Source organism: Phyllobates terribilis, unplaced genomic scaffold (genome assembly GCF_046119375.1).
Source record: "Phyllobates terribilis strain yellow unplaced genomic scaffold, ASM4611937v1 Scaffold_9__5_contigs__length_417890890, whole genome shotgun sequence".
Taxonomy (NCBI): Eukaryota; Metazoa; Chordata; class Amphibia; order Anura; family Dendrobatidae; genus Phyllobates; species Phyllobates terribilis.
The window spans coordinates 300,287,402-300,311,875 of NW_027362769.1; the positions used below are offsets into that span (position 1 = coordinate 300,287,402).

The window sequence follows — 24,474 nt, forward strand, 5'->3', positions numbered from 1 at the left end:
GTTATAAGGGCTCACTCCACTTGAGCAATCGCAATCTCTTGGCCAGAGAAGGCGGAGGTCATCGACCAAATATGTAAGGCGGCAGCAACTTGGTCGTCTTCTTCAACCTTCTATAGTCCCTATAAGCTGGATTCTTCCTCCTATGCTGATCTAACCTTTGGTAGAACTGTTCTGCAAGCGGTGGTCTTTCCCTAAGGTGGATTGTTTTTCTCTATAAATCTCTAAGATGGTGCTGTCATAGGTGAAAGGAAAGATCTAAGTTACTCACCGGTAATGGGATTTTCCAGAGCCCATGACAGCACCCTTATATTCCCCTCCCCCCCCCCGGTCACTGGGTTGGGTACACTAATTAAGTTAGGTGATTAGTTTTAAGAGTATGGTGATAGTTTTTTTGTATAGGTATCTACATATAACTGTCTAGGAGGTCCTCTCATGCTTTGTAACCCAACTGATGTGGGGGAGAGGTGGTGCTCTTTATTTCAGTAGGTTTTCTGTCCTGGGTGGGCAGATCGTCTCAAGTGGTGCTGTCATGGGCTCTGGAAAATCCCATTACCGGTGAATAACTTAGATTTTCAGAAACATGATGGTATGGCTTGACTGGTTGAAACGCCAACTAAATAGTAAAACAGCAGGGGAAAATATTTCCGCCTCTTACTATTAGGCAGAGGGCGGTAGCATTCCTGGCTGATGCTCAGCTTATTCAGTGGAATACCTGTTGGACAAGTATTGGATGATATCTTTGGAAAAGCGGGTGACAATAAAAAGGGCTTTCCTAGGTTAGCATTTTCATCATGTAAGAGTAATTAGTCCTCATAGAGGTGCAGGACAAGAAAGAGAGGGGTTCTACTCTTCCCCTATGTTTAGTACCGGATGCAATCTTCAGATCAATAATAAACTTTGCAGGGATTCACTCTCAAAAGTAGATGGGCATTAGGTAGCGTTCATACAGCCAATGTGGGTTTGGTCCAAAGAAGAGCAATTTTATTGCTTTCCACCGGTTGCATAACACCCCTAGCCTTGTCCAAACACTAACTAAAAAAGCAGCTTTTGTCCATAGCAACCACTGATACTTGCGGTTCTCTAAACAGGGCCCTGTGCAGGCTCATCTCTGTGAGAGTCTCTAGCCTGTCTCTCTATTTAGCTCCAAGACACATCCAGTCTACTCTGCGTTCCATTAGTCTGACTAAGGTGAACGCCTGGCCTGATCATGTGCAGAGTTCTCCAGGTGCCCCTAATCAAAACCTGTACAGTTAGGATTTAATCCAGTATGAAAGAAAGAAAGAAGCTTTGGTGTGATACCTTACCTCGACAATTTCCTGGTTGTGGACATATCCGTCGAGCATTGCAGAACGCAGTTGGCAGAGTTAAGGGCAACATTGACATGGTTAGATTGGCTACTCAATTTAAAAAAATGAATCAAGATTAGAACCTAAGAGTGCAGGTCTTCCCTGGTCTTCTAAGGAAGGCAGTATCGCTGTTAGGAACTCTAACCTCCTGCATTCCAGTAGTAGCATGGTCACACATACACACCCTTATGATGCAATGGGAGATTCTGGCAAATGAATATGCTTTGAAGTTGGTTGGAAAACGTATTCTTTTTTCAACGATGATTCAGTCTAACCTTTGCTGGTTAGAGACAACAAATATATACAGAGGAGTTCCTTGATGAATCCGATATTGTGGGTCATTGCTACAGATGCAAGTCCTCAGGGATGGGGCGGGGCACATCTGTGAGATCTCCTGAGCCGGGGCTCATGGACGAGAGAAGAAAGATCCGGTTCCTCCAACCTAAAGAAGCTCTTGGCATTAAGGCAGTCTCTAGAAAGCTTCTTTAATCTACCACGCAAAGGTCTTGTCAGACAACAGGGTAACTGTAGCTTACATAAACCATCAGTGGGAACATTGGACAGATCCCTATTGGCATTGTCTGATCAGATCTTTTGGATGGTGGAGTCTCACCTCTTATCTTTAACAGCACCAATTGCAAGCAGACTTTTTGAGCATCCAACTGAAAAAGGGAGAGTGGACCAGCAGTTCTAAAAAGGATTAGGGAAGATAGCTCCATTTTTGCCTAAGAGACCTTGCTTTTCCTGGATGAGAATGTCAGTCACCGAGCTATGGGTCTTGCCAGAGATTCCAGCTCTACTGTTCCAAGGTACAATTCTACATCCTCGAAGTGTCCAACCTTGGTTTAACAGCATGGCATTTAAAAGTAAGCTTTTAAAAAGATTTTTCAGCAAATTTGTACACAACATTGCTGCATAGAAAGAAGGCAGTAATGACAAAAATGTATGGCAAGGCATGGAAGGAATTATTGACCTGGTAAGGGGCAAGTGTAGAGGATGGAGTACAGGTTAAAACCATTTTTCAATTCATCCAGAAGGGGCTAGAATAAGGACTATCTACTAGTAATCTTAGATCCAGGTATCGGCTCTGGGTGCTTTATATAACTATAATCTGGCCAATAACCGGTGGATTTCTCTGTTCGTTAAAGCAAGCTTTGGCTCTAGGCCCATTTTCAATCCAAAGATGGCACCTCGGGATCTGAATCTGGTGCTTACAGCTCCAACAAAACCTTCATTTGAATCCATGGATTTGACGCCTTTTAAGATCCTTGCATTGAAGACTATCACCCTGGTGGGCCCTGTCTTTGGCATGGATAGTTATTATTTATTATTATAGCGCCATTTATTCCATGGCTCTTTACATGTGAATAAGGGTATACATAATAAAAACAAGTACAATAATCTTAGACAATGGAAGTCCCTGACTGGTACAGGAGGAAAGAGGACTAGTAATGAGCGTGCGTGCATTAACTCTTTCGGCGAGCTTGCTTGGGTGCTTGCCGGGTATTTGCGGCGTGCTCGGCATCCATGTTAGTGTCGCCGCGGCAGCATGTCTCACGGCTGTTAGACAGCTGTGACACATGCAGGAATTGCCTGTTTAAACATGCCAAGCACGCCACAAATACTTGGCGAGCACGCGAGCGTGCTCGCTGAAAGAGTTAACAATACAAGCTCGCTCATTACTAGAGAGGACCTTAGTGACATCCAAGTTTGGTCTGTTTAATCCTCTGTTTACACAGTTCCTAGAAGATAGGCCGGTTTCAGAACTACCCTATCTTCCCAAGGTAGCTTCCAAGTTCCCTTCTTTCTGTACTAATCCTGGGAATTCTAGGTAAGAACAATACCACACTTTAGATGTTAGAAGTCTCAGAGTATATCTCAGCCACAACAATCAGGTAAAGATGTCAGCTGCCTTTTTTATTTTCTTTCAAGGTCTTAAAAAATACACACTAGCTATATGGATTAAAGAGGCTATAGGGTTAGCTTGTTCCACGAATACGGCCGTTCCAGGAGACGTGACATCTCATTCTGCTAGGGCTATTTCAACCTTTTGGTTGGAGAAAGCGGTTGTCTCCATTGAGCAACTATGTAAGGCTGCAACACTGTCTTCACCTTGCACCTTCTATAGATACTATAGGCTTGACTTGGGGGTCTTCTGCTGATCCTTTTTTTTGGGAAAAGGGTTCTAGGGGCTGTAGTCCTGCTCTAGGTTTAAAGTTTCTCTGTAAATCTCTCAGGTGGTGCTGTCATGGGTGATAGGAAAACGCTAAATTACTTACCGGTAATGGGATTTTCCAGAGCCCATGTCAGCACCCTTCTGGTAATTGGTAGTCACTTTGTTTCCTTCATGGTGTTGAATTCATGCAGTGTTTAGAAGAAAAACACAGGTCTGCGACTATAAAAAGCTGTTTGATTATTTTCATATAATTTCCTTGTGTTTTGGTGTTTTTATAACGAAAAAAATATTGAAAAAAATCCTAACTTCAGGACTTGCCACAAACCTATAGGTTCTTCTGCTTACTCTGGTGTGAATCATCGGCAGGCAGTTTATTTTCTTTCCCTATTAACATCAATAGGAACTGCGTGATTGGCTGGTGGCAGTCAGGTGGTTAGTGACATAATGAAAGGTCTTTATGCTTTCAAGAAACTTGCATTGGAATTTTATTCATCAACCATGTTTCCCCAAATTAGCATTATGGCTTTGCAGAAGTGTATTAATTCGCCTGACCGTTTCTGTTTCATTTGTGGTGAACATACAGTGTTGAATCAACAGCTGAATATTACAGACTGTGAAAAAAGTATACTTCCCATTCTTCGGACTAAAACTTGGAGATCAAGATAAAGTTTGGGTGCCTCATAAAGTGTGCAAACGGTGTGTTGAGAACCTCCGAAATTGGCTCAAGTGTAAGAAAAAAGCTTTCAGTTATGGGATTCCTATGGTATGGCGAGAGCAAAAGAACCATAGTGACAACTGTTACCCTTTCACATTGCATGAACAGAAGTATAACTAAAAATGGAAGCATTCCATTTCATACCCCAATCTTCACTCAGCAATTCGTCCCATCCCCCATGGCACAGATATACCAGTACCCAAGGCCCCTGCTATCTTGGAAGAGATACCTAGCTCCGAAGAAGGTGGAATCCTACCTGAACCAGATGACGAATCAAGTTCTGACTCTGAAGATGATACAAGACCAACATTTTTTTTCCCAGGAGGGATGAAGGATTTAGTAAGAGACTTGAATCTTCCCAAAGATGCCGCTGAGTTACTCAGATCAAGGCTCAAAAGTTGGAATTTATTGTTACCAGGAGTGTCTTTTTCATGGTTCAGACATCGTGAAAAGGAGTTCATTCCTTACTTTGCCCAGGAAGACAAGTTGATTTATTGCATCGGTGTCGAAGGTTTGATGGGTCAATTCAAAATCCAATATGATTCAGCGCAATGGCGTCTTTTTAAAGATTCTTCAAAAAGAAATCTCAAATCAGTTTTACTCCACAACGGCGGTTTTTATGCATCCATCCCTGTAGGTCATTCCATACACTTGAAGGAAACCTACGAGAACTTTGAATTGGTTCTTTGTAAACTTAAATATGAAGACCACGGTTGACAAGTGTGTGGGGATTTCAAGGTCTTGTGCATGCTGCTCGGGCAACAAGCTGGGTATACCAAATAACCTTGTTTTCTGTGTCTGTGGGACAGTCGAGACCAACAAAATCCCTGGACCAAGAAGAGCTGGCAGCCGAGGGTGCTCACAGTTGGTGAAAAAAATGTCCTCCGAGAAACTTTGGTACCTCCCAATAAAGTTGTTCTACCACCTCTCTACATAAAATTGGTCTTGATGAAGCAAATCACTTCCAAGAGATGGGGAATGCTTCAAATACTTGGTCACCAAGTTTCCAAGCCTCTCGGAGGCAAAATTGAAGGAAAGAGTGTTCGTCGGATCAAACATTTGAAGGCTTATAGCTGATAGTTTGTCAATAACATGACTGATCCTCAAAAAGAAGGGTGGATTGCATTTAAAGAGGTCATGGAGAAATTTTTAGGCAATAAAAAAATCCTGACTACAAAAAGATCGACGAATGCTGAAAGCATTTCAAGCTTTAGATTGCCTGATGAGTTTGAAAGTGCATTTCCTCCATTCCCACCTTGACTACTTTCCTGAAAATTTGGGAGCTATGAGTGAAGAGCAAGGTGAATGATTCCACCAGGACATTAAAGAGATGGGAAGAAGATATCAGGGAAAATGGAGCATTACAATGATGGCAGACTACTGTTGGATGCTTCAGAGAGACATTCCATGCTAATCACAAGCGTAAATGTACCAAGAGGAGCCTCACAGGGAAATAAATCTATTTTAGTGAGTGTTGGTGAGCTTATTTCAGTTCAAAAATGATTTTCATGAAAAATTAGTAATAAATTAAATTTATAAGTCTATTTTCATTTATTTTGCGGTATTGCCGTATTTAACATAGTTACCAAAATTGTCAGGAAACGTGATATCCTATGACAAAACGGAAAAACATAAAGATTACATGGAATAACCAAAACAGCTCTTGAAATTTTATTTTTTGCAGACCTGTGAAATTTGTGTTATTTAATAATGTATATAACTATTAAGTGGTGTCTTCTCATGTTCCATAAACAACTGATGCGGAGGAGAGGTGCCACCCTTTTATTCTGTAGATTTCTTGTCCTTGAAGGGCAGACTTCCTCTCTCAGGTGGTGCTGTCAAGGGTTCTGGAAAATCCCATTACTGGTAAGTTAGTCTTTCACAGTTAGAAGCTGCAGCAGACACAGAAGCAGAGTGTGGATGCTGCACTCACCTCTCCCACAGCTTCTATCACCCAGGAGCCAGGACGTCTTCAGAGGGCGGCGATGCAGGAATCGAGTGAGTAAACTGCAGCACTGCCTCCTGATAATGTCCTGTTCCAGAAATGGCAATAGACTCTGCGGGGAGGAAGTGCAGCCCTAGCCACCTGTGATGTCACTTTTGAGACTCTTCTCAAATGAAATATCACAAGAAGTGAAGTAAAAAAACACATATAGAGATTAGGAGGATAGGGATAAGTGTAGGTTATTGTAAAATAAAGCAAATTACAAAAGTGGTTACGGTGTAAAGATAGATATTTAGAAAGGACATTTTAGGTGCCGGGTCACCCCTTTAATGTGTTCATGCTGAATCCTGCCAGATTTATGCCCAAGACTCCCATTTACCATTCAGATTCTATAGAATGAGCTTGTTTCCCACAGTTGAATTGTGGAGGGAGGAGAGAATGCCATTCAAGTTTGCGCTTACTCTCGAAAAATGAACCGGTGTTGCTGAATTACCAAATCATTTGATTGACTAATACAATATGTTGAGAAAAGTTGAGAAAAGTCATATAATTTTTGCTTCTGTCAATTTTTATATTTTTCTCAGAACAGCTAGGTCCTTTTTAGCAGCATGATGGTATCCTTTATGTACATGCATTTGAAGTGTCAGCATCACATGATACTGGTAGTTTAATTTGATAAACCTGGTGAAATAATTTAGGAATAAATGTACAGTTGTTGCCAAAAGTTTTGAGACTGACTCATTTGACCAAATTCACCAAAGTGATCCTGGATCGTTGGGAGAACTTGCTCTTTGAGATGTTTACATCCCATTCTTTATTCCTTTGTACTTACAATTGCTCGTTTTGCCTTTCTACCCAGTTAATTCTTCTCTTTTCTATTAGGTCTATGACATCACATGATTAAAAACAGACTAGCTGAATCCTTCTAAGTTCTGTGTAGAAACAGGAAGTCCCTTTTTACTGCATGAGTCATCATTAAAATTACAATTCTACCTCACTATAAAAATCCTGGCAGGGGGGAGGAGCATAGCAGCTGGTTCAGGAGTTGAAGAGGGTGTGGTGCTGCCCTGCCAGAGACTTTTCAGTGAGGTAGTATTGTAGTTGTAATGCTGACTCATGCAGGGAAAAGAGACTTTTTGTTTCTAGATGGAGCTTAGAAGGATTCAGCTAGTCCGTTTCTAATCACGTGATGTCGTAGACCTAATGGAAAAAAGAATTATCTGAGCAGAAGGACAACATCATCAATTGTAGGTACACAGTGCTGCATAATATGATGATTGCAATATATGAAGAGGATAAAAACTTTGAAGGGAATGCTTCTTTAAGGGGGACTTTACCCCAATCCTTTGTAGTCCAATCTCTGTACATCCTACAAAGTTATATTCTCTAAAGTCCCCTTCATCCGAGAAAATGTTTTTTTTTAGCATGATTGTTGAGCAGTAATAACTAAGTGGCTCGGTGAACAAAACATTAACATTTTTGGGTCCATGGCCAGGAAAATCAAGTCTGAAGTCCATTGGGAACCTGTGGTCAATCCTCAAAAAGCGGGTGGATAAATAAAAACACAGACATTTTGATAAACTCCAAGAACTGATTAGACAAGAATGGGCTGTCATATCATCAGTCAGGATACAGCCCAGCTGATATCCAGAATGCCAGGACGAAGTGCAGAAGTCTAGAAAAATAAGGGTCAACACTATAAATATTAAGTCTTTGCATAAGCTTGATGTATTAGTCAATAAAAGTATAACAACGTATGAAATGCTGATAATTGTACTTCAGTAACCATGAAAATATCTGACAAAGTTCAAAAAACACTGATGCGGCCAAATTTCTGTCAGTCACTAAATAGATTACATTTTTTTTTCTTTTCATCAGGAAGGGCTTTTTTGGGCCAACTCGTAAGCTGATGGACCTGACATCATGGGTCATCATTCCTTTCCTGTTTGGCAGTATTGGGATCTATGGTCTTGTCAGACTCTTGCAGAGACTACGTAGTGGTGCCTACATCCAAGACGCTATCGTTGTCATAACTGGTGCTACATCTGGATTGGGCAAAGGTAGGGCACCAATATTCATGTACAGTATATCTATAGCAGGTAATGTTGATGCAAGAACACACATCCTAGTATTGCCACGTCCTATTATAGTTTGAGTCCTACATGTTTCCTTTGACACTTCATACTGTGGCCTCCTAGCACAGCCATCTGTACGATATGTCTTACCACCAGGATGTTGGCTGGTTAATGTCACAGTTCATGATTTCCTAGTGGGAGAACACATACACATGTCTAGCACATCAAAATATTTTCAAACTCCTACATATGTATTTTTCAAGTTTGATGTATTTTTGGGTCATTTTTTCAGAATGTGCAAAAGTATTTTATAAAGCTGGTGCCCAGCTTGTGCTCTGTGGCCGCAATGAAGAAGGGCTGAAGGATCTGATCAATGAACTGAGTCGGACACGCAAAGGATCCATTCAGGTTTGTGTGGCTGAGCAAAGATTTTCTTTTTTTCATGCTTTCTTATTTATTTGATATTCTAAATAGGTAGTAAAAGTTTTAATTGGAAAACTTTTTAAAATATTAATGTGAATTTGTGGCACAATGACAGTGATTGAGCAATCACCAGTAGGAGCTCTGTAATGCCCTGTTCACACTGCGCTTCTGCAGTGCATTCAGGGATTCCGCCTGAAATTCCTTTAAAACAGGATTTAGACAAAGTCCGTCAATAGACTACCATGATTTTGAGTTCAAATCAACTGTGATTGTGCTTTTTTTATTTTTTTTAAAATGTCCGTGTTTTCATGTGGACACAGAAATGTAGCAGACCACGTTTCTTTGCCCGTCTGAAAAAAACAGGCACCTTCACAAAAAGCACAAATGGAGTTCAATTAAATTCTGTTTGTGTTATTGTAGCATTGCAGTCTTTGGTCCCATTGAGGGTTTATTTGAAGCCCATTTTTAGGGAGATTAGGGCAGAACCTTTGAAGGCAGTGCAGGAACAGATGGATACTATCTGGAACGAAGACAACTCCATACACTGATGGTGCCGTCAAGTGATTGCTATGATTGTACTAGTTCAGATCACACCAGTGTAACCCCGTAGATGCCATGGTCAATAGTGCCCATGGCATCTAAGCATTACTAACATGTGCCTTTATTCTGCAGTTTGATATGAATCATGTGATAAACAATGTATATATTTATATTTTGCAGCAGAAAATGTTTTTACAACAACATTTTTTTCTTATTTTTAAGGAGGTGGAGGAGTCGTCATATTTCGAGAGCTATAACTTTTTATTTTCTTTGTTTTCAGGCCTGCATAAGGACTTGCTTTTTTGGCGTAGCGAGCTGTACTTTTTATATTGTTCTATTTTGGCGCACATTCAACTGTTTTTTGATTGCTTTTTTTTTTGTGATGTGTGCAAGGCAGCACTAGACATCATAATGGGGGATACTCGCTTCACTGGGTAAATTAAGCACACGTGCAATGTCTTTCCGTTATTTCACAATGCTCAGCAGTTTATTACTTCATAAACCGCATATGACCGGGTCCAACTCAGTGGCACGCCGACACACATATATATAATATTCACGAGCCAAGTGACACACCGGCCCACTTGCTCCAGGTACAGCCTTCAGCAAGGTAATAACATAGCAATGTCCATATTAATGTCCATATAACACAGGGTATTATCTTTGCCGGGTTTAGCTGTCTCAGTCCATTACTCCGCCACCACTGTGGCTTTGCGGCTTCCCAGGTAGGGGTCTCCAGCCGTCGTTCCCTCAAAGGCCACTGACATCCACACAGGATCCAGGCTCTGCCTTTCAGGACTCTTCCTCAAACCTCTGCCTTCCAAGGCCACTAGCATCCACACAGGATCCAGTCTCGATCTTTCAGGTTGCCAGGCTTCACTCGGCCTCACTAGGCCTCACACGGTCGGTGTCCCACACACACGGGAACAGGCCTTACGCCTCTCTCACAGAACACACCGGTCTCCCATCAAGCAGGGTTTATATATGCATCCCGTGCACACACATACATACTGACAGGACCTTGCTGATGTCAGTCATTTGACCAGTCACCTGAGGGGGAAGGTACATGGTCAGGTAAAACACATCCTGGACCATTACCGTAATGCCAGCAAGTCGCTGCATTACAGGTGGGATAAACAAAGATGCAATTCTGGCATTTTTTTTCAAGTTTTTTTTTGTGGTGCTCACCGAGCAAGATAAATGCTGCGTTACTTTTATAGTACACGTCGTAAATATTTTTTCTTTTTTAGATGGTTTAGGTATCTTTTTAGTATACTGTATATATAAAAGATCCTTTATTATTAAATGATTTTTAAACTTAAACTTTTTTTTACAATACTTACTAGTCCAACAAGGTGACTTGAGCATGTGATCTTTTGATCGCATTTGACGCGCCCCCTGGGCCGTGGGGTACTCTGTAGCCGGGCCGGTCGTTGCTAGGGGAGATGTCACAGTGGCGGTGACTTGGTCCGTGACCCAGGGCGGTCAATTAAAAGGGGTTTTAAAGAAAATGATTATAGTTTTTATATTTAATGTTCGTGACGCCACCTGTGGTATGCGGCTATATGGAGCCGCCGCTGCGGAGCAGGTCCTCTGGAGCTGTTGGTAATGCAGCAGAGTTGGTTCAGCTCTCCACAGGTAGAGCTAAGCTCCAGGGCGTTGCTGTGGTGATTATAGATGAGGTATAATAATAATAATAATAATTTTTATTTATATAGCGCCAACATATTCCGCAGCACTTTACAATTAAGCGGGGACATGTACAAACAATAAATTCAATACAAGGTGAGACAGTTTAACAGTTACATCAGGAGTGAGGTCCCTGCTCGCAAGCTTACAATCTACATGGAAATGGGGGGACACAATAGGTGGAAAGTGCTTGTTATTTCAGGTCTGGCAATTATAATAAGTCGGGATTATCATATAAAGCTGTATGATCCGGTCATCAGCCTGTATGTTAAAGTGCAATACTCAATTACCGAGTGCAGTTATCGAGTGCATGGAGGGTGTAGAAACAGATGAACAGTAGGGTGCAGATTCTGAATAGTATTTAGGAGGGAACAGGGGAAAGTTAGTTTACTGAGTAGTTGAGGTGGTAGGCTTGTTTAAAGAGATGGGTTTTTAAAGCGCGCTTGAAGACATCGGGGCTAGGCATCAATCGGATCGTCTGGGGTAGAGCATTCCAGAGAACTGGTGCAGCACGAGAGAAGTCTTGGAGACGGAGGTGTGAGGTTCGGATTATGGGGGATGTTAGCATTAGGTCATTTGTGGAACGGAGGGCACGTGTAGGACGATAGACTGAGATGAGAGAGGAGATATAAGGTGGTGCAGAACTGTAGAGAGCTTTGTGGGTGAGAGCAATGAGTTTATATTGGACCCTGTAGTGAATGGGTAACCAGTGTAATGACTGGCACAAGGTGGAGGCATCGGTGAAGCGGCTGGACATAAATACGACCCTGGCTGCCGCATTCAGGACAGATTGGAGAGGGGAAATTTTGGTAAGAGGGAGACCGATCAGAAGAGAGTTGCAGTAGTCCAGACGAGAGTGAATAAGAGCGACAGTAAGAGTTTTAGCAGTTTCCAAAGTGAGAAAAGGTCGGATTCTGAAGATGTTTTTAAGATGCAGGTGACAAGAGCGAGTGAGTGATCGGATATAGGGAGTAAAGGAAAGGTTAGTGTCGAATATGACCCCAAGGCAGCGGGCGTGCTGCTTGGGAGTTTCTGGTCCAGGGATGGCTTTTTAAGTAAAGGGGTTATGATGGCATGTTTAAATGAGGAGGGAAAGATACCTGACGAAAGAGAGAGGTTAAATATTTTAGTCAGGTGAGTGGTGACCACCGGTGAGAGGGACTGCAGGAGATGTGAAGGAATGGGGTCACTGTTGCAGGTTGTAGGCCGAGAAGAAGCGAGGAGCTGGGTAACCTCTTCTTCTGTGACAGGCTCAAAGATGGCTAGTGAGCTTGAAGTGCAGTAGGGAAGGGGATCCAGGCACTGAGGAGATTGGGCTGAGATGTCCTGATGGATGTGGTTGATTTTTTCCAAGAAATAAGTGGCCAGATCCTCACTGCTGAGGTTGGTGGTGGGGGCCTGTGCTTTAGGTTTCAGGAGGGAGTTTAAGGTTTCGAAAAGTCGTTTTGGGTTGTTGGACATTGAAGTGATGAGGGTGGTGAAGTAGGATTGTTTGGCCAGATGAAGGGCAGAGTTATAGGTTTTGAGCATGAATTTATAGTGGATGAAGTCCTCTGCTAAAAGAGATTTTCTCCACTGACGCTCAGCACACCTCGAGCAACGTTGAAGAAAGCGTGTTTGCATCGTGTGCCAGGGCTGCCGTTGTCTGTGTCGGATCTTTCTGCGAGTAGAAGGAGCTGCTTCATCTAGGGCGCTCTTCAGTGTATTGTTGTAGTGTGACAATGCCAAGTCTGGACAGGAGAAGGAGGAGATGGGAGCTAAAGATGTGTGGAGATTGTCCATAAGCTGCTGGGTATTAATGGTACGTGTATTCCTATAAGTGTGGTAAGTGGGGGTGTCCCGGGTGAGGAGACAATTCTTAACAGAGAAGGAGAGAAGGTTGTGGTCCGAGAGCGGGAGAGGGAAGTTGGTAAAGTCATCCAGCAAGCAGAGACTGGAAAAAACCAGGTCCAGAGTGTTCCCGTCTTCATGGGTAGGAGAATTCGTAAACTGTGAGAGACGGAATGAAGAAGTTAGAGAAAGTAGATGAGAGGCAGATTGGGAGAGGGGGTCATCGATGGGGATGTTAAAGTCGCCCATGATGAGGGTGGGGATGTCACAGGATAGAAAGTGAGGAAGCCAGGTGGCAAAGTGATCCAAGAACTGGCGGGCGGAGCCTGGAGGGCGATACACGACTGCCACTCGCAGGGAGAAGGGTTTAAAGAGTCTGATGGTGTGGACTTCAAAGGAAGGAAACATAAGTGAGGGAACCGGGGGGATGACCTGGAAAGCACATTGTGAGGAAAGGAGCAGACCAACACCTCCACCCTGTCTGTTGCCATGTCTGGCGGTATGTGAAAATTTCAGCCCACCAAACGAGAGAGCAGCAGCAGCGGTGGTGTCTAGCTGCTGAATCCAGGTTTCTGTGATAACCTTCTCGCTAAGAGAATTAGAGAGGAAAAAATCATGGATGTAAGTTAGTTTGTTACACACAGACCGTGCGTTCCAGAGAGCGCAATGGAAATCAGTAGGAGAGGGCATGCACTGAACGTTAATAAGATTAGCAGGGTTTCTATATGTAGCTGGAGGAGAGTGGTGTACGCTAGTGGAGGGGGGCCCAGGGTTGGGGGAGATGTCGCCTGCGACTAGTAAAAGGAGAAAGAAGAGAAAGATCAGGTGGTCTAATGATTTGTATGAACGTTTTGAATGCTGTATGGAGGTAGAGGATGGTTTGCAGTGGGTGAGGAATGTCAGTAGAGCCTCAGAGTTATACATGGGAGAGGGGAGAAGGGAGGGGCTGATATAGAGAGAGTGCACAGAATGTTTTGAAGGGCGGGTGAGTTGTGAGAAAGCAGAAGTGAAAACAAATAAAAAGCAGATTGATAAGACTAATGCATAATGCACTATGACTGACCAAGAAGCATGTTTGTATGAAAATTTTATGCACCTTACCTGTCTCCTGCCCTGTCCAACTGCCATGGTCTAACTGCACTTGTAATTATTGCACTTAAAATGGATGGATTAAATACCTGTGTGAAGAAGAAGAGAGGAGAGTGGATTAACAGCTTCCGGCCATGGTCTAACTGCACTTGTAATTATTGCACTTAAAATGGATGGATTAAATACCTGTGTGAAGAAGAAGAGAGGAGAGTGGATTAACAGCTTCCGGCCATGGTCTAACTGCACTTGTAATTATTGCACTTAAAATCTATTGCACGCGTGACCCAGCACACGTGCTATTCCCAGCCAGAGCTGAATATATAGAATATGTAGATGTTGTTGTGCAGTGTTGTGCAGGGGATGATGGGGCAGCAATAATTCACACACACAGTGGGTGCAGTCTTCAGGGTTTACTCACGTTTAACACGTTGCTTCTGGTTACAACTGCAGATTATAACCTCCCACGTTGTCCTGCGTTCACCACGGGAGGGGTTCAGCAAACCCTCAGGTAATTCAAGAGCACTTAGCGGGACCCCTTTCTGTGTGCCTTTTTCAGTCGTCTTCCTGTGCTGGCTCTCACCCTCCTGCCCTGTGCCTCACAATCAGTGTCCCAAGCCGGTAACCTCAGATCTTGACAGGCAACCTGGAGTTGCCTGGATCCTGTGTGGCTACCTTTTTGGCGAGTAATTGCGGCTGTGACAACGACACCCTGGAAATGTAGAAGCCTCCGGTTTCTAGCTGAATATTGAAATTCCCACTAGTTAGGGGCCGGTCCCCTCTGTGGCTCGATCCCTCCATGTCCTGGTAGATTCGGGCGTACGGGTGGCCTTCAGCACTTCCCGAACCCCAAGGATCCCCTCTTTCCTTCTTGGAGCCTTCCTCCCTGCTCCTCTCCTCTCTTCAGTCAGTCTCACCTCCTAGGCCTCTCTCACTCAGGCCCGCTCCTCCTGAGCAGAGCTCCTGCAGAGCTCCTACTCCTTTCACTGTCCACACTCTCTGTTCTGAACTGCACTGAACTCCCAAGATGGCTTCCCTTTTTGTACTACTCCTGAAGTGCTCCCCTAAACTACTTCCTCCACCCACACCCACTACATGGTTCCCCCTCTCTTGGTTCCCCACACTCCAGCCAGGGACAGGGCTCAGCAGCGCAGCAGTGCATCTTACCCCTCCTGCTGGTCTGGAGTAGTGTAGTGTTGAATGCAGGTGTTTGGGTCCCGGGCAGTACTCTATCCTTACCTGAGAGTGAGATACCACACCTCTGGGTGAGATGCAGTACCTCTGTGGCGACTGAACCCGCAGGGGCGCCACACATTGATAATACACTGTACACACTATTGGACCTTGTCACCAGCGGGATCTGATCTACTGTCCTTTGGTTCTGTGCCCTCTCCATTCCAAAACTGTAAATGTAAGCCATGGTCCAGTAGGTGTCACTTTACCGACACATGCATGTTCAGTGAGATGTGTGAAATAGTTAAAAATTGTTTTGAAAAAAAAAAAAGTATAAATAAAAATGAAAAATGTCCCCCTTTTACCGGAACGTAAATGCATTTAAAAAAATCTAAAGAATAAACAAATTTTGCTACAGATATATGGTCAGAAAATATCGCATTATGTATCCCATATAGTGAAGCTGTAACTAAGAATGTAAATGATAAAAACTCTTTTCAGTCATTTTGCTTTCAAAATTAAATTGAATAAAAAGCAATCAAAAAGTTGTATGTACCAAAATATGGTACCAATAAGAACTTATTCTCGTCCCTCCATAATACAAAGACAACTTATCCAGCAAAAAAGAAGCCCTTATATGGCTATGATGACAGAATATTAAAAAAGTATTAGCTTTTGAAAGGCCAGCAGCTAAAATTGAAAATAGGAAAGCACATAAACTCTTTTAGGAAGCAGCTATTTTATGTATAGAAAGCTAATATAATTTGTAAAGCCTGTCCTACAAAAAAGAAAGTCTTAGACGGTCTAAAAAAAAAAAAATCTGCCTTGATGTTTTTAAGACAAAAATTGTCTTGGGATAGTAACGGAGGTATGATGCTTTGCTTATATTCCGCGTCTGTTGCTGGGAGATAAAGGGCATCTACACTACTCCAGTGACTAGTGGTATCACCCAGCCTGGAAGCATATATTTCCTTACTAGTTATTTGGCACTCAAAATTGCAGTGAATGAAGTAATATTTTATTGGCAATCCATATAGTTATTTTAACTTTTCGGTCCTAGAATTGCACCTTCATCAGAACTGATTGTCGTATGCTGTGTTCTTATATTCCACAAAATACAGCACTGTTGGCAATGGATTGCCCATAAAATATTACTTCACTCACTGCAATTTTGAGTGCCAAGTTCCTTATTTGCTTTACTACGTGTTGGAACACCACTTGGGTACTTCATCTGCTAACCAGGAGTGCCGTATACTTACTTAGCACAGTAGTTTAGTTTAGATTTTTGCCATTGGCAGGTCTGAATCTTCTACTTCTGAGTCTGTCTCCCACTGCAAGTTATACACTCCCTGAGATTAGTTATGTCGCTTATCCATGTTATGTAAATAAAAGCTTATAACCTGACGTCAAATTCATCCATTGGTTTTATAAATTACTCTTTTGAAAGCTGAAACCCTCCCAAATTTGGTTTAGGTAAAGAAAATAAATTGGCATCAATGCTGAAATATTGATCGTTAAATGAACATAGAATGGTCAGATTTTGGCAAGACAAAAGTTTTGTTGCCTGGTCATATAATGCACCCAATCCTAGTTTACATCCTCACCAGTGCTCAGTAAATAATCTGTTAATTAGTGGGTGTGTATAAAAAGAAACCCAGCACCCCAGACCTTCACTTGAACTGCAACTTGAGCTCTGACAACATGCCAAAAATCCACCCTGCGACCAAAGCCTTGATTATCAAGAGGCTTAAGACCAGATCCACTGCTGAGGTGGCTGGCACCTTTAATGTGTCTCACAGTCAAGTACAAAGAATTAAAAAAAGATTTGAAGAGACTGGAGATGTGTTTGACAAGCCCAGGTCCGGCAGACCCCGCAAGACAACTGCTCAGAAGGAACGTTTGTTGGTTAGAAAATCCAAAACAAGCCCCTCTTCCACTGCAGCAGAGCTCCAACAGGCCTGGTGACCTCAAGTCCCTGTGTCAACTAGAACAGTTTGTAGGATTCTATCTCGAAATGACCTCCATGGTCGAATCAGTGCCCAGAAGACAGCACTAAACAAAAGGCAAATAAAAAAACGTGTGGCATTTGCAAAGTCCCACAGCCTGCTAAACAGATGGACGCTGGAAAAGTGGCAAAAGGTGGATTTCTCTGATGAATCTTCAGTAGAATTACACCACAGCCACCGCAAATACTGCAGTAGACCTACTGGAGCCCTTATGGATCCAAAATACACCGAGAAAACAGTTAAATTTGGTGGTGGAAAGATCATGGTCTGTGTTACATTCAGTATGGGGGTGTGCGAAACATTTACAAGGTGGAAGGCAATATCAATAGCCTAAAATATCAAGAAGTATTAGCTACCTCTTACATTCCAAATCATAAAAGGGGTCAAATTCTGCAGCAGGATTGTGCTCCATCTCAACATCCATCTCTACAACAAAGTTCCTCCAGGCAAAAATGATCAAGGTGCTCAAGGACTGGCCAGCCCAGTCACCAGACATGAACATCATTGAGCATGTTTGGGGTAGGATGAAAGAGGAAGCTTGGAAGACAAAACCAAAGATTCTAGATGTACTCTGGGAGGCATGTAAGACGGCATTCTTTGCTATTCCTGATGACTTCATTAATAAATTGTATGAATCATTGTTGAACCGCATGGATGCAGTCCTTCAAGCTCATGGAAGTCACACAAAATATTAAATATGACTCTAATAGCACTACAACTTCATTCACCAATGTTATGCAACATATATTTGTATTTTAAGATAATTATTTGTTTGAATATCACATTACTTTCTGTGGACGACAAAACTTTTGTCTTGCCAAAATCTGACCATTCTGTGTTCAGTAAATGATCAATATTTCACTATTGATGCCAATTTATTTTCTTAACCTAAATCAAATTTGGGAGGGTTTCATCTTTCAAAAGAGTCATTTATAAAACCAATGGATGAATTTAACGTCAGGTTATAAGCTTTTATTTACATAAAATGGATAAGCGACATAACTTCTGTCAAGGAGTGTAGTTGTACTAGCTCTGGTTCACTTCTGTTGTTCAGCTTCTGCTTAGCCTGTGTTAGTCTTGTCCTCACCTCAGCCTGTTTACTGATAATTTTTCTGATTTACAATTTGTCCCTTGTTTTCCCTCCTGGTTTTGACCCATTGACCTTACAATTCCTGCTAGCCTGCTCCCCAAGCCAGCAGCTACTTAAAGGACTTAACCCAGGACCCCACTGTAAGTCCACATCCCAGTATAGGGTGTAGTAATTCACTTGCTCTGGAAGGCATTAGGCCTTAGATGGTGTTCACACAGTCAATGTAGTTTTGGTCCAACACGTGCAGTTTTTATTACTTTTCCACAGGTTGCACAGCACCAAAAATCCAAAATCATAAACATAAATACCTAGCCTTGTCCAGGCGCTAACTAAACAGTATAGACTCTGACTACTTCAGACACCACTGAGTTAGCCCAAGTTCGGTCAAGCAAAACTACTATCATCCTTAGCAACTACTGATGCTTTCAGTTTGGTGCACATGACCTGTGCAAACTCTTCTCAAAGAGATTCTGGCTTGTTTCTCTCTTCACATTCAAGACCCATCCAGTCTGCTCAACTTCCCCAGCAGACTGACTTAGATGAACACCTAGCATGTTTATATGCAGAGTTATAGCCAGGTGTACTAATTAAAGCCTTCAGAACTAGGATTTAATCCTAGCCTGCATGGATTTGCTACAAGGGATCAAAGATTGAAGCCCAAGGCTCCCCTGGGACCTGATATTTGGAGTAGCTAGAACAAGCCCTGTCAATTGAAGCACTATTCAGAGCTGCTAGGCGACCACGGACAGATCCTCTTTACAGAATGTGCATACAAGTAAATATGGAAACATTACTGTCCCTCTGCCTATCTAACAATTGTAAATTATTTTTCTTTCTACTACAGTTCCATAAGCCACATATAGTAATATTTGACCTCTCAGACGTAGAGGCTGTAGCAAATGCAGCCAAAGAGATTCTTCAGCTTGTGGGAAAGGTGGATATCCTAATTAACAATGCAGGAATCAGTTATCGTGGCACTATTCTGAACACCAAGGTTAGTGTGGACAGAATGATCATGGACACAAACTATTTTGGACCAGTTGCATTGACTAAAGGTGAGTGGACAGATTTGGACCACGTTGTAAGTAGTATTATATATTGAATTTATTTTTTCAGTGCTGTCATTTCTTGTAAATATACATAAGTAAATCTCTATATGTAAAGAACTACTACAGTACTTGTTTATACTTTCTTAAAATTGGCACCCTTGGATAGTAGGGCTAACCATGCCCAGTCTGAAAAATTCATCGAACCCTGTATGCTTCTTTCAACCAGTTGGTGCTCTATGATGTACAGGTGCTTCTCACTAAATTAGAATATCATCAAAAAGTTCATTTATTTCAGTTCTTCAATACAAAAAGTGAAACTCATATATTATTTAGAGTCATTACAAACAGAGTGATCTATTTCAAGTGTTTATTTCTGTTAATGTTGATGATTATGGCTTACAGCCAATCAGAACACAAAAGTCATTATCTCAATAAATTAGAATACTTTTATAACCACAGCTTGAAAAATGTTTTTAAAATCCGAAATGTTGGCTTACTGAAATGTATGTTCAGTAAATGCACTTAATACTTGGTCGGGGTTCCTTTTGCATCAATGTGGCGTGGCATGGAGGCGATCAGCCTGTGGCACTGCTGAGGTGTTATGGAAGCCCAGGTTGCTTTGATAGCAGCCTTCAGCTCGTCTGCATTGTTGGGTCTGGTGTCTCTCATCTTCCTCTTGACAATACCCCATAGATACTCTATGGGGTTAAGGTCAGACGAGTTTGCTGGCCAATCAAGCACAGTGATACTGTTGTTTTTAAACCAGGTATTGGTACTTTTGGCAGTGTGGACAAGGGCCAAGTCCTGCTGGAGAATGAAATTTCCATCTCTAAAAGTTTGTCGGCAGAGGGAAGCATGAAGTGCTCTAAAATTTTCGGGTAGATGGCTGCGCTGACTTTGTTCTTGATAAAACACAGTGGACCTACACCAGCAGAAGACATGGCTCCCCAAACCATCACTGATTGTGGAAACTTCACACTAGACCTCAATCAGCTTGGATTGTATTGTGTGCCTCTCCACTCTTCCTCCAGACTTTGCGACCTTGATTTCATAATGAAATGCAAAATTTACTTTCATCTGAAAACAACACCTTGGACCACTGAGCAACAGTCCAGGTCTTTTTCTCCTTGGCCCAGGTAATATTCTTCTGGCATTGTCTATTGGTCATGAGTGGCTTGACACAAGGAATGTGACACTTGGAGCCCATGTCCTGGATACGTCTGTGTGTGGTGGCTCTTGAAGCAATGACTCCAGCAGCAGTCCACTCCTTGTGAATCTTCCCCAAATTTTTGAATGCCCTTTTCTTAACAATCCTTTCAAGGCTGCGGTTATCCCGGTTGCTTGGTCACCTTTTTCTACCACACTTTTTCCTTCCACTCAACTTTCCATTAATATACTTGGATACAGCACTCTGTTAACAGCCAGCTTCTTTAGCAATGACGTTTTGTGGCTTACCCTCCTTGTGGAGTGTGTCAATGACTGCCTTCTGGACATCTGTCAAGTCAGCAGTCTTCCCCATGATTGTGGAGCCTACTGAAACAGACTAAGGGACCTTTTTAAACATGTAGGAAGCCTTTGCAGGTGTTTTTTGTTAACTATTCTAATTTACTGAGATAATGACTTTTGTGATTTCATTGGCTGTAAGCCATAATCATCAACATTAACAGAAATAAACACTTGAAATAGATCACTCTGTTTGTAATGATTCTATATAATATATGAAATTCACTTTTTGTATTGAAGAACTGAAATAAATGAACTTTTTGATGATATTCTAATTTAGTGAGAAGCACCTGTATATACCAATCATTGGGACCGATTCGTTATTGCGCCATGACAGATGTGTAGTTCACACTGATCACATGTCTACAACCCGCTCGTTCAGCAGGTGAAGCCCATAGGGCAGAGAAACTGTTGGAATCGGCAAGAACACTGATCCCAACACTAACTGCTTGGAGGCTAGGCAGGGTTTAATAAAATGCCTGTCAACGTATTGGAATGTATTACATGGGCATTCAAGCTCCTCTTATAAAATATCCTGGTATATTACCATTATTTTGAATGCTGTAAATAAAAATGTCAGAATAGCTGTGTTTGTTTATCCACCAGCCAAAATAATGGAACAAAAACAAATCAATGTAATCCCGAAATGCGCTAATGAAAATGTCAGCTCATCCCTTGAAAACAACAAAAATACGATCTCCACTAATAACAAAGGGCTTGGATCACCCAAATACAGTATGTATAGGATCCATGCATATGTATTTAATTACTCTCTCTATAAAAATAATTAAAAAAATATGCACACACACACTATAAGAGGGAGATATTAAAAAACACAAAAAGAGACTCTGGGATAAATAGATACATATACCAAGTTACTAATAGAACATACCATTTAATTCCAATTCTTAGGTAAAAGGAAGCTGATAATAACATCTGAGAACGTGACTGATGAAAACACCATATTCTCTATCCTAGTGGATTAAGTGCTCGTTATTCCTTCTCAAAACCTTTCCTAGTGTGTATGTATATTTATGTAGGAATTGGGTGTAGGGGATCACAATAGTGTCTCATTTGTACGCAAATAGCATCTTCAAAAAGGAAGAGAATACGAACTCCTAAAAGTCACTATTGGACTTAGCAACATGAAGTAGTATAAGAAGCCAAACCCCATTTGCAGACATGTTTTGGGATGTTGCCCTCCTCATCAATGCAAAACTGGAGAACTGGTTAGGTGGGCGAGGGGCCTCTGACATGTGGTTTATGGGGTAAAGCTTGTGGAGAATGTCAAGTTGGTGTAAAGAAACTTATAGGCCATGCACCCCGAACACGTGTCTGCAAATGAAGTTTCTGGTTTGCCTTTTCCCAAGTCATGTGGCCTGACCTCTTTCTCTTTGAAGATGTTATTTGTACATTTAAGTTTCGAGGGGAGCATTGCATGGCCTATAAGTGTCCGTTGGCTCTCCGAAGGAGAAACTATACACCTTACACCCGTCTCATTGGAGTTTCTCTGCTGTGATTTTTCACCCCTCGAAAAACAAGTCCTCAAATTGCTTGGTTGATGAAAAAATAAAAAGGCCTCTCACAATATGGCAACACAAAGGAAGCTAAACATAAAAAGAAAAAATATATAAAATTTGCTATTCACATACTTGTACCGACCTGTAGAATAAAGTTAAAAATTTTTAGATTATACTGTATAATGTTTTTTTCAGCAAGTTATATGTATTCATTTGTCCCCAAAATAGCTGCATACTGAAAGGGTTAAGGTTCATTAACGTGTTATGAAATACACAGTTTTTGTGTAACTGTAAAATATTTTATTGTAATTTTTTTATGTTTGTTGTTTTACAAATTTTGTATTCCATAAAGCTGTTCTGCCATCAATGATCAAGAACAAGAGAGGACATATCGTTGCAATCAGTAGTGTTCAGGGGAAAATAAGCATCCCTTTCAGATCGGCATGTAAGTACGCAGGAAACAAATCTACATACTGAGCATCTATAACTAGGGAAAGTGGATAGTTTTGCTTACAATTCAGCTAGTATAGATAACCTCAATTATTAATCAGGAAATAGTAGCAAGAGGTTAAGAATATCAATGTTTTATTTAATTCTAATAAAAAAACATATAGAATTATCACCCAGAAAAAAGTGCACTGTGCATATATAAAAATCAGATATGCGTATATGCACTCTGAAAAAAAGAACAGACAAATTCCTGGATTTATACCATTACGAAACCAAGTTTTTAAATTTGACTGCGCAATTACAATTCATATACTCTGTTTCCTACAGGAGGCTCAGAAAAGGTTACTGATAATTGTAAATTCATTATGCCCCAGTTCGAGCTCTTTAGAATAGGGGGTCCTTTTTGCATTATAAATCATCAAACACTCCTATTAAACCACTTATTCAGGGGATAAGAGTGAATATTGTACCCCCTTTTTTTTACCAAACAGACAAAAAAATTGCGAGACACAGAATTACCATAATCCTAAATTATAATGTCATGATTGTTGCTTTTAATTAATACACAATCATGTTGCTTATTAAACTTGTCTTTAGCAGCCCTCAAATAAAATCGATTGATTTGGCATACTGTCAGTTTTATGAGATACTGAAAAATTATGAACCTCAAAACGCAGTGTCATAACTTGTACATCATCTTTCTGCTTGTCAAACTCTCTTAGCAGCCTATAGATTCTGTTACAATTAAATAGTTTGGCACAATTTAAACCATTTCACCAATTCTAATATATATAGGCAGACTTATCTGTCCTGAAGTCTCCTTCATTGGTGTCAGTGCAGATTATGCAGTGCTTCGGCTCCCGACACGTTTCATTATTCATCAGGAGCCTTATGCCATCTTCCAAGAATGTCTGACACTGTTGGTGAACTGCGTACATTTTAAATGTTAACCACCTGTCCTGCCATATGGTATGCATTTCCGGTATTTAGTGTCCCTATAGAGTTGCTCTCCATAGTCATGCCTGTATCCTGACACGCACGCTGGAGCGCAAGGTCTCCTATTTCACATGCACTCGCGGCCGGTATTCCAAGTCGCAGACGGTTTTCCAAGTCACTTCCGGTTTCTCTGTGACGTATATCCGGCCCGTGGAACGCAAGCTCCGAAGTGGAACGCACCACGTTCCAGAACCGTCACATAGATCTCGGAGCCTGCGCTTACGGGGTTAGGGTCATGCCTACCACCCCAAAGGGCACATTTATGTTGGAGAATGTACTGAGGGGTTATATTGTAGGGTGTAGTCCACCCTCAAGGTGTTTCCCTATCCCCAATATATTGAGTAGTACTCAAAGGTCAGAGGAAACTGTTCTTCCTAACAGGACCTTTTCTATATAAGCATGTGCAAGTTCCTGTCAATAGCAACAATCATACATACATGAATATAGGACCAAAGTGAGGTTTTACACCCAATAGTTCATCAAAAATCAATTAAGCAATTGAAAATATAGGGGGTGGGGGCCCTGAGCTCGCATGTCCGACAAACAATAAGGGGATAGTGTAAAACGGAGGAAAAAACAGTGAGGGAGATTTTCTTGGGAATAAGATAAGGGGGTCTAAATATTTCCTTACTTGTGATTCCTTTCCTATACTGTCACCTACCTCATGCGGAGGTTGGCAACCTAGGGGACCTACGTAGTGGCCCTAAATTTCACTCCTATTCTCTCACCTATAATCTCAGAGAAAAGGGATGAAGGATAGTTGTTCATTGAGTCCAGTTGGTTGTACCGTTTTTAACCAAAAGATCCATTTGGATTCTTTTTGTAGGATCCCAATCGCCCCCTCTCTGGGGGGAAGGAATCT

The 24,474-nt window shown here is 41.7% G+C and overlaps 1 protein-coding gene across 1 annotated transcript in view; it reads left to right on the forward strand.

Moving 5' to 3' along the window:
• DHRS7B (dehydrogenase/reductase 7B) overlaps positions 1–24,474 on the forward strand; it is a 70,237-nt gene that overhangs the window by 23,870 nt on the left and 21,893 nt on the right. The window contains exons 2-5 of the mRNA XM_073647908.1: positions 8,061–8,242; positions 8,550–8,665; positions 18,939–19,149; positions 22,519–22,611. Coding sequence (XP_073504009.1) covers positions 8,061–8,242; positions 8,550–8,665; positions 18,939–19,149; positions 22,519–22,611 — 602 coding nt within the window. The remainder of the gene's footprint in view (positions 1–8,060; positions 8,243–8,549; positions 8,666–18,938; positions 19,150–22,518; positions 22,612–24,474) is intronic.